The sequence below is a fragment of the Chamaea fasciata genome, unplaced genomic scaffold, assembly GCF_029207755.1.
Source record: "Chamaea fasciata isolate MVZ Bird 193981 ecotype frontalis unplaced genomic scaffold, bChaFas1.0.hap1 SCAF_2, whole genome shotgun sequence".
Classification (NCBI taxonomy): domain Eukaryota; kingdom Metazoa; phylum Chordata; class Aves; order Passeriformes; family Sylviidae; genus Chamaea; species Chamaea fasciata.
Genome location: NW_027094087.1, coordinates 113,484,998 through 113,495,466, shown reverse-complemented (window position 1 = coordinate 113,495,466; position 10,469 = coordinate 113,484,998). Strand labels below are relative to the sequence as shown.

General features: G+C 42.9%; 1 protein-coding gene across 1 annotated transcript; it reads right to left on the bottom strand.

Annotated features, from left to right (window-relative positions):
* Window positions 1–1,040: 1,040 nt before the first annotated feature.
* PSMG1 (proteasome assembly chaperone 1) lies at window positions 1,041–8,736 on the bottom strand. The gene is made up of 7 exons (XM_066177152.1): window positions 8,609–8,736; window positions 8,258–8,355; window positions 6,914–7,065; window positions 6,514–6,576; window positions 4,364–4,562; window positions 3,394–3,530; window positions 1,041–2,317 (listed from the first exon to the last, which is right to left on the bottom strand). Exons 1-7 carry the CDS (start codon window positions 8,728–8,730, stop codon window positions 2,243–2,245), a joined length of 846 nt encoding a protein of 281 aa, XP_066033249.1. The 5' UTR covers window positions 8,731–8,736; the 3' UTR covers window positions 1,041–2,242.
* Between the last annotated feature and the right edge of the window lie 1,733 nt (window positions 8,737–10,469).

Genomic DNA, 10,469 nt, shown 5'->3' with positions numbered 1-10,469 from the left:
ATTGGACATTACCTTTGTACAGCCCTGCGGCCTCCAATGCACAGACTCCAACAGATTCCAAGGCAAAAGGAAAGGTGCAAAATGCACCTCTAATCTAAGATTTTTAGGTCAGGCACGTCACCTTGGAGTCAGACTCTTCAGGAATGGGTAAACACCTCTGCCCACCTAATAAATTCTGCAGCATGACAAAGCAGTGGACTTGAGAAGAACCCTTGGTTTGGAAGACATTCAGCAGAAGATAGATCAGTGTTATCTAAAAACAGTGAGAAGTGGTTTAAACGACTTTAAAAAGTGGAGTCCCTTCCAGTCTCAGAGTTTAGTCTGGTTTCACAATTTGCATTTAGCAAATACCTCAGGAAACCAAGTCTTACACAATCTCATTTCAAACTTCTTCCCCCAAAGCTCTGAAGCCATCGGCCACATTTGACAAGTTTGAAATCTGTGAACTCCTACAAGGATTAAAGCCAGCAGCTGTTAGGAAACAAGAAAGCCTCACTGCAGGCTCTTGGTAGATACCGGAGAGCACAGAAGGGAAAATAAAAAAGGCAGCAACATTCAAATATGGGGAAAAAATCTTCAACACTGACTTCTTATGAGAGACACAATTCATCATTACTTCTGAGGCTTCCAGAAGGGGTGAATATGAGCTGCTTCCTACATTCAATTATGGGAAAAGGCAGAATTTTAAATTAAAATATCTTATTTCACTGCCCTACAGTACTTCCCCACTACATCCTACCTAAACATTTCCTGCTATGGTGAGCTTTCAAGCAAGAATAGTGAACTGTTGAAGAATTCTGCCAAAACACCAGGTTTCAGTCTGATTTCATCTCCCAAGCTTGCCATGGTTTTGTTTGCCACTTTTATTCAAGGTATTTAAGAGCACTCTCACACCTCAGCATAAAGCCAGGTAGTAAAAACTGAATTAAATATAATATAATAACTGTTCTGAGACATTGCAAATTGCCTGGGTGATCACACCAATACCAGAAATACATTCACAATTCTTCTAAGGGTCTGCACACTTTACTACTAAAAGATATTTCTTGCTACCTGCTTTATTTATTATGAACCAAACATGTAAAAGGAAAAAAAATGGTGCAGCCAACTTTAAAAACAACAGAATTCTCAGCTCAGATCACACACAAAACCAATTTTTGTAGTATAAGGATGGACAGAAATGGAGAAAAAAAAATCCCATAGAGCTTCAGAATTTGTTCCAAAATCCAGCATCTCTTTTGGCAAGATCTACTCATCTGTAATTACCTGAACTGAAATTTATATCAATGACAGTTCTGGGAAGGCAAAAACTGTTCAAAAATATCCACTGAGCATCCAGTGTAAGTCAAAATTACACCCAGCAGAGAACAGAATTTCCTGGGAGCAAATTAATACTTCAACACCACTTTCTTAAAGAAAATGTCCAATTAAACAAACTGCAACTCAGAACTGCACCTCAATCCCAGTTAGTACTTTAAATAAACTGCTGAAATTTTTACTGACTTCCAGAGAATTTTCTGAGACGCTTTAAAACCTTTTACTTTCCTCTAAAAATCACATGCTCTGCCTAAGAGATCTTTTATTATTCCTACCATTGCCCAAATTTTGGTCTTTTAAAGTGAATTAAATCAGTTTGCCCTGGCAAATCCAGCTGATGCAGGGTGTGATCCTGCCAGCCCCTTTGACCAGGAGGTTATTTTTCACCAGCAAGTTTTAAAGGCATTTACCATAGTTTAATTACTGCATTTTGTATCAATACACACATTAAAAAGGGCATGTGGAGCCATAAACAAACATAAACAAAATTCTCTGTGGATGGAAAAGGATAGAGTGCATTTTCTCTATCACAGAAAAATCTCTGAAGAGCATCAAATATTAGAAAAACCTTCAGGTTTCAAAATAAAGTAAAAAAGGAGAGTTCTCATTAGATACAGACAGAATTCCTTATCTGCATTTCCTCTTTTACATATAAAAGGAATACTTTTAGGTAAGACAATCCCTTCAGGAGGAGAAAAAGGAGCAGCTTTTCATATCCAAGGTATCTTTCTAAAATCACTCCAGAAGAAAGTCTCCCAAGCCATGCAGATGGGTGTTTGCAATGATGAAGTCAAAAGCAACAAAAAATGAGTGGAAAAGTAAAAATCTACTGGAATTTATTCTACTTTTAAGGGGAAAAAAAAATTCCCAGAAGTCCTCTAGAGAAGAAACTGGAGTTTACAAAAGTGCAGCATCAATGTTCTGGTCAGATGTAGATATTATTGTGAGTTTCACTGGTTGTCAGGAACTTCTTCAAAATCTTTGTGCTTTCAGAGGCATCCTGGGGGAAAAGGAAGAGAGAATCAGCATCACTCACAGTGCTGGGAACAAAGCAAGAGCCCCACTGGCCTCTGGTCCCATTTTCATTACTCTGAACATCACTTTTATTGAAGTATTAACTGTGAGCAAAACTCAGGTCTTCTGAATGAAGTTACCCTCAGCAATGTGCAGTTCAGCAATAAAATGGGATTTATTATTTTGCATTCCTCCTTGCTTGGACATGAGGGGAAGAGTCTCTGTCATTGTTCTCCTTAAGAGTTTAAATATCTATGTCTTACGCAGACTTACTCAGCAGAACAGAATGAGCTGTACTGAAAACTGATTTTAGAATTGAAACAAACACCTCAGTACACACAGACCTCTTTGGCATTTAGATCTCAGTTCAAAGTGTTTTCAAGCAACCAAAATTCAATTAGAAACATTTCAGAAAGAGCAGAACACTTGTTTTAGGAGCTGCAATGGGAATTTATGGGAGCAATGGGATTTACTGTTAGGGTGGTGAAGCCCTGGCACAGAGAAATTATGGCTGCCCCACGCCTGGAAGTATTCAAGGCCAGGCTGGATTTCACAGGTGCTGGATTAGTGTACAATGTCTTCAGAAATTCGGTCTTCTAGCTCCAAAAAGAAGTTATAGGTCAAAGTGGGTATTTTAAGAAGCTTTCCTGTATGCCAGAAGTGAGGCAGGTACAGAGCTAGAACAGAGCCACCTGGTATATAAATAGAAAATGTAAAAATAAAAAAAAAACACCACACAACAGAAAGCTTGAAAGTTTTAAATGAGGCAACTCCAAAGGAAACTGCAGCTTACACAAGCACAAGAAATCCCTCCCTGATATATTCATACCATTAGAAGAGCCTAAAATGAAGTTCAAAATGAAGTTTTGAAGGAAGCCGTAGATTCTTAACTTCTAAGCCACACAGATGTTACAGCAGGTACAAAGCACTATCATTAAAATCTGTATTTTTCTGCCTTTTCAGATGAAATCTTCACAGGGGAACAAAAATAGGAGAATGCAAGAGATGGAGACAGACAAAACCAGCCCACAGCTGCCATTAATTTTAAACATGGAATTTTACCTTGGCTAAACTCTTCAGGACTTTAGAAGAAAGCAGAGGCTTGAAGGCCTCGATGGTAACTGTGTCCAGCTTGATGACATCGGTGTAACACTGATACAGCACTGCAGGGATCTGCCACACCTGGCAGTAACTCAGAACTGAACACAGGTCAAAAGAAAATCTGTGTTAAATCCAGCAGAAAACCAATCTCAGCTCTGTGTATAAAAGTCAGAATTTTAAACCCACGGAAGTTTAATTACCAGCTCATGATCCTGACTGCAGCCACTTCTCATCCCCCAGCTACACAAGGAAATAAACCACCAAAAAATGTGTAGGTGTTTCTTCCTGGCACATACCCTACCTGGAAACTGTACTATTGTAAATAAAACAAACTGCGAAAAACCCAAACAAACAAAAAAACCCATAAAAAGAAGTGTGAGCAAGAGAAAATCATCCACTTTTAGCTCCTGCCAGACAAGCTTTTCCTCGTTCTGCTACCATTAGGGATTCTAAACTGAAAAGCTCAAGGTTTTTATTAAATTACGTAACAAAACCGAACCTAACTTTTCCATGAGGCTGATCAGTGGCCCTGTGCAAGCTTCTCTACCTGCAATATACAGAAAGGACTTAAGAAGCTTTTACTTTGGATGCTCAGATGAAAATAATCTTAATAAAAACTTACTTAATTACTAAGTAAAATTCCAAAAAAAACCCACTGTACAATATGCTTTGTAAGGCTATACTGAAGTATTTTCCAGTATTTCTGTCCCACACACAATGGGTAAAACTATTTGTGGCTGGTTTGGAAAATGAACCCTATTTTCCAGGGCAATGTGTAAGATGTGAACCTGTCAGCAATTAATTTATAGAAAGCTGACTTGTCAGCCAGTTCCCACAACTACACAAAAATTCTAACTGCAGTGGGATGCTCCATAGGGGGAATTTTGTGTTTCCACCAGCAGTCCTGTAAATAACTGGAATTGCAAAGTACCAGCAGCAGGAAGATCCCTCACAATGTTGGGCTGCTCTAGCAGCGGGCAGCAGACCGGCTCCTGGAATTCTTTGGTCTTCAAGGCTTTCAGGAATGGAGATACAAGTGTCAGAGTGGATTCCTGAGTTTTATAATCAGCTACAGGACACGTGGAAAGGATGGTTACTTGCAAGCCTTTCTTCTGCATGGAGCCAAAAACCTGAAATTAAAAAAATACATCAGCGAAATTTCTCTTCTCACAATAAAAGCAGAGAAACCTCAAAGATTAATTTCAATTTCAGTGCAAAGGGTACTTGAACTCCAGTTTGCAGGACTAAAACCAGTTTGAATCACAGTCTTCAGGTAGAAATTTCCTAGGCATTGCTCCTGGGATGGAGATAAAAAAACCCAAAACAACAGCTGTGACATATTTCCTAAATCTAGTGATCCTCTGGAGAGGTTTTAGGTTTTCAGCACTTTCTGTTAAGATTCACTGCTTTAATTAATGCTGATTGTAGAAAGAAAAAGGATTCCAAATAAAAAACCAAGAAGTTCACTGAGCTGCATAACATTTGAGATGAAAATTGTGCTCCCCAGATGTCCTACAATATTGTAAGAGTCTTGAAATGCACAGATTTTATTTCATTCTATTCAAGTTGAATTGAGAAAGAAAAATTAGGGTTCTCTTTCTCAAATTCAAAGAACAGAGTTCTGAAGTCCAGAACTTTCGGGTCATCACAAAATACCAACAGGAGAAAAGAAAATAGAGAATTTAGAAACAGCGACAGAAACCTGCCCATTTCTGTCTGTGTGCCAATCCCAGGAGGGAAGCTGCCTGTGCCCTCCCATCACTGTGTCACCACAGTGACAGAAATCTGACAGAAATATTCAGAAGCCCACAGACTTTCCACTTGCTTTGTTGGGAACACTGGCTGGAATTCATGGCTGCAAAACTCCAGGCCGTGTGCTCTTGTTTGTCAGTGATCCCTTACAAAGAAATCACACCCAGATGTAAAGATCTGACTTGTGGGGATGGGAGATGCTCAGTAAATCAGGATTTACACAGACCACAGGTCTACAATTCACATTAAAAGCAAAAAGATTGCCAGCACGTTGTTTCTGCTGCACATTTTTAAAATACCAATAACCACAAAGCTTAAAAATACTCAGGAACATTGACCTGGTACAACCACACTCCCACTGTTCAGGAACACCCACACTGGAAATCACACATATCCACAAACAACTGGGGAAGACAACAACCCCCCAGTCATCTTTCTTCTGCAATCCCACTTCAAATGAAATGCAGGAATGACTGGAATACAGCAAAAACAAAACATCTGAGGTCTCAAGGTTTTTACTGAGCCATGATCCCCCTGCAAAGCCACACTTATCTCTAAGCACAGCTTTAGAACCCCTGCTCATCCACCAGCTCAGCAGAGATTTAAAGGCAGGCAGGCAGGAAGACAGACAGCAAGAGAAAAATAAGCCACACTTCCCTCCAGGCAAAGCAGTGACCCAAATCCATCAAGAAAATCAAGAGGAGGAACATCCCTCCCTGTCTTTATCTTGTTAAAATCAAAATGATGATGTTTGGAGGGACTTCACTGAGCCAGCAGTGCTCCTGTAACCTGGATGACGCTGGGGTGAGGCCCTGGGAATGTTAAATCTGGGAACAAATGGGACAAATGCTGCTTGGGAAAGGCACAGAACACACCCAGCAGCTGACACCATCCACCAGGAGTTCCACAACTGGTTTGTCTGCTGATCTTTTGGCAGCTGTACAAATTGCTGTTGCTTTGTTTTTTGGTTTTTTTTTTTTTTTTTTTAAGGAAAACTTCTCCCAGAAGTGAAATGCAGCTGAAATGAGCCATGGGAAATGAAAACCAAGCAGGAAAAAGGTTTGGGAAGTGGTTAAGGGCCAACAAAACTGATATTGTCCAAGAGGAGTGATTGCACTGAGCTGGGAGGTAACAGCAGACACAGCTGGCAGCATCTAGAAAGGGATTTCAGAGATCCTGCAGAGAGTAAACTTTACCTACTTTTGAATTTTTAAAAAAAGAAAACTACAGGAGAAACTTATTTAACACTGTCATGTTTAAAGTATCAGAGAGAGGAAGAACCCCACCCTTAGGAGCTTATTACTCCATTTATTTTCTTGCCAGTTTTACCTTCTCAAGCCACTGAAACTGCTGATCCTCAGCCACGTAACAACTACACTGGCACAATAAAACCTGAAAAAAAAGGAAAAACTTGTGTAAACAAGTAGTTTAAAAGGCAACAGCAGTTCATAATCATGTTTAAGGATGATGTGGCTACAGACAGTAACTTGTTCAGTTATTTTGGGTTTCCTTAACTCTGTTTCAGTGAGGATTTTTTGCTCACAGATGCTGTGAAGCCACAAGGCTGTGACATCTTTGTGCTGAGCTCCACACAGTTTTAGTGAGAATTAACCCTCTAGATCATTTATGAGATTAATCCATGATCCTGCAGTGCCCTGTTTGGGGGTGGATGAAGGCCCTCTTTTTCAGAAAGCCAAAACACAGAGGAATTAATGCTCAAGTCACTTACTGTGGGATCTGATATCAATCTGTAGAACAAACAGAAAGAGTCTGTGGGGAGGACATTTGTGGTGCTGGATGTTCTGCACCACTCATTCCACAGTTTCACGACTCCAACCACCTCCCAGCACACAGAATCCAGGATAAAAGATGACAGGAAAGCTGCAAAAGCCATTAAAAATACTGTTAGTTTATAAAGAATAAAACCTCTGCTTTACAAATAAATACCTGGAATAAATTAGATTATTACAATCTGAAGGAAGAATAACTCATTTTTATCAACTTAGATTTACTGACCAAATCTAAGAAACATCAGCCATGTGAGTAGCCCCACTGAACCTAAATTTAAAAAGATGGAGAGCTGTTCAACATATACAGATCCCTAACATAAAAATCACTTGTTCTTAGGAATTATAGCATTACAATCAACTTCAATTTCTTTAGTATTAATTAAGGACGTGAGATACTAAGTCTCTAATACTTTCTGATGTAACAGATATAACAGATTAAAATCAAAAATCACTGAAGCAGCAAGGCAGAACTATTACACTGATTCTAGAAAACAGAGGGAAGAGTGTGGCAAAAATGTTCGTAAATCAGATTCCTGTCAAAAGCTACAAGACAGATCCAAAATATCTATTTTTCAAGGAAAAATGTCAACAAACCCTCAATGTATTACTGAAGTTAACTTTCAAAAAAAAATCTGTCATCTAAATGTCACTTAAATGCAAGCAAAACTTCTTGGTACTGTTACAACAAAACTTTTGCCAATTAATAAACAATCCCAGAGAGTTTACCAGTACAAAAGGCAGGCAAAGGAAAAGGGGGATTGTCCCAACTAAAACCCAAAACTAAAACATACTTTATTTTTCCTGTTCAACTGAAAATACATCAGTTTTCAGGAGTAAACAGCTGTAACAGTAACTATGTTTTACATGTACAGAGGAAACTTCATGTACAGAGGAACTCTGGATGACTCAGCTGCCTCCAGGTTTAACCTCTGCTCCTAAATGAGGAGCGGCACATTCAGTAAATAGAGGGGCTTAAAGAAAGCTGGCGAGGGACTTTTCATAAGGTAATGGGATGACGGGACAAGAGGGAATGACCTCAACTCCAGGAGGGCAGGGTTAGATGGGATATTGGGAAGGAACTGTTCCCCAGGAGGGTGGGAAAGAGCTAGAATGGAATGCCCAGAGAAGCTGTGGCTGTCCCTGGATCCCTGGAAGTGTCCAAGGCCAGGTTAGACACTGGGGCTTAGAGCAGGGAATGTCCTGGGACATTTACAACTCCCTCCCACCTTCAGCCTCCTCAAATTTATCCAGTAAAACCCAACAGCATCTGGTTCCGCACGCACCCGCAGCGTTCCTCCCGATGGCCACGATGAAGCTGGAGCACACCAAGGGCTCCTGGGCACAGCCGCCCGCCTGCCAGGTCCACAGCACATCGATCTCCCTGCGAAAAGAGCCACACGACACCCCGAGCTGGGAGGGACCCACAAGGACCATCCATTTCCAGCCCCTGTCCCTGCCCAGACCCCCCAACAGTCCCAGCCTGGGCATCCCTGGCAGTGCTGTCCAAAGGCTCCTGGAGCTCTGGCAGCCTCGGGGCCGTGCCCATTCCCTGGGGAGCCTGGGCAGTGCCCAGCACCCTCTGGGGGAAGAGCCTTTCCCTGATCTCCAGCCTGAGCCTCCCGAGCCGCCGGTACCTTTTCTTCTCGATCTCCCTGCGGATCTCCCGGTCCTCGGGCGTCTCCTCCCGCGCCTCCTCCTCCTCGTCCAGGCCGGCCCGGGACGGGGCCACCACCACCTCGCCGAAGAAGGTCGCCATGGCCGCCGCCCGCGCCTGCGCGGCCCCGCCCTCAGCGCCGGAACACGGCCCGGGAGGCTGCGGGGCTCGGCCGGGCAGAGACCGGGCCATGGCCGTGTGTGTCCGGTCTCCGTGTCCCACCCCGTGGGTGTCCCATCGCGGTGTGTGTGCCATCGCGGTGTGTGTGCCATCGGCGCCTGGCCCCCAGCGCCACATCTACAACGGCTCCGGAACGCTCGCGGAGATGGTGACTCCGCCACCTCCCCGGGCCACTTCCAAGGATTTACCATCCTTTCAGTGAAGAAAATCATCCAGATATCTCATTTAAACCTCCCCTGCCTGAACTCGATGGCGTTTTGTCCTGTCCCTGTTCCCTGGGAGCAGAGCCCGACCCCCCCGGCTGTCCCCTCCTGGCAGGGACTTGTGCAGAGCCACCAGGTCCCCCCTGAGCCTCCTTTTCTCCAGGCTCAGCCCCTTGCCCAGCTCCCTCAGCCCCTCCTGGGGCTCCAGCCCCTTCCCCAGCTCCCTGCCCTGCCCTGGACACGCTCCAGCCCCTCCAGGGCTCTCCTGCAGGAGCCACAACTGGACACAGCCCTGGAGCACAGAGGGACAATCCCTGCCCTGCTCCTGCTGGACACACAATTCCTCATCCAGCCCAGGGGCCTCTTGCCCACCTGGGCACCCCGGGCTCGTGTCCAGCCCGTCACCAGCACCCCCTGGGCCTTTTCCAGCTTTTCCAGCCCCTGTGCCCAGCCTGGAGCTCCACGGGGTTGTTGTGACCCAAGGGCAGGACCTGTCCCTTGGCCTGGTTCAACCAAATAAGAGCACAGTGACATTCCAGGTGTATGTACAGCTTTACTTTGGTCCACTAACACATGTACATCATCAAAGCCTTTAACAGGAAAGAATGTGATTCCTTTACAATTCTGTCCTGCACTTTAATGTTTCCCTCTGTTCATGCTGCCTGATCACCATCACAGATCCATGTCCTGTTTTAAAACAAACCAAAACATCCCCCAAAAGTCACATTATTAAATAAAGATCCTACTTTTAAAGGTCTACTACTTTACTTCCCTGAGTACAGCTAGACCAAACCAAAACTGCTCACTTTGAGGAAGGTGAAAGGACTCCCAGTTCTCTAAGAGTCAACATGCTCCTTTAATAAATTAAAAATAAATAAACTCTCAAAGGGTGAAAGACTCAAAACACCTTTCCAGTTCAATAATTTCCTACTGTCTATGTGTATAAAATTAGGAAATTCAGACCTGCACACACTTTGCTTAGAAAATAAAAGTGTCAGGGTCCCTAAGCAGTCATTCCCTCTGGGATCTACAGCTCCAGAGGCCAGAACCTTCTCCAGCTTTCAGGGATCACCTTGAACCTGGGTGTGCAGTGACAGAATACAGCACCTGAAAGAAAACCAGCTTTGTAAATCTAAGCCTAGATTAGAAATTCAAACCTACCAGCCAAATCTCAGCTGTTCAAACAGAAAATTAATAAAAAAACTCTGATGTTCACCTATTCCCAGATTGGAGGTTATACTCCAGAGACACTGAGAATAAGCAGCTGTTAAACAGTGAAGTTTATGGAAAATACAAAAAAATAGTGGACTTACTAACCTTATAACAAAGTTTGCTCCTCAAAAAAACCAGAAAGCCACCTTCAAGTTTCACCACTAAACACAACTGTGTTTTGTATTTCAAATAAAAAAAACAGATAAACATTTATCTTGAATTTACAAAATTCTCCTGCACCCTATT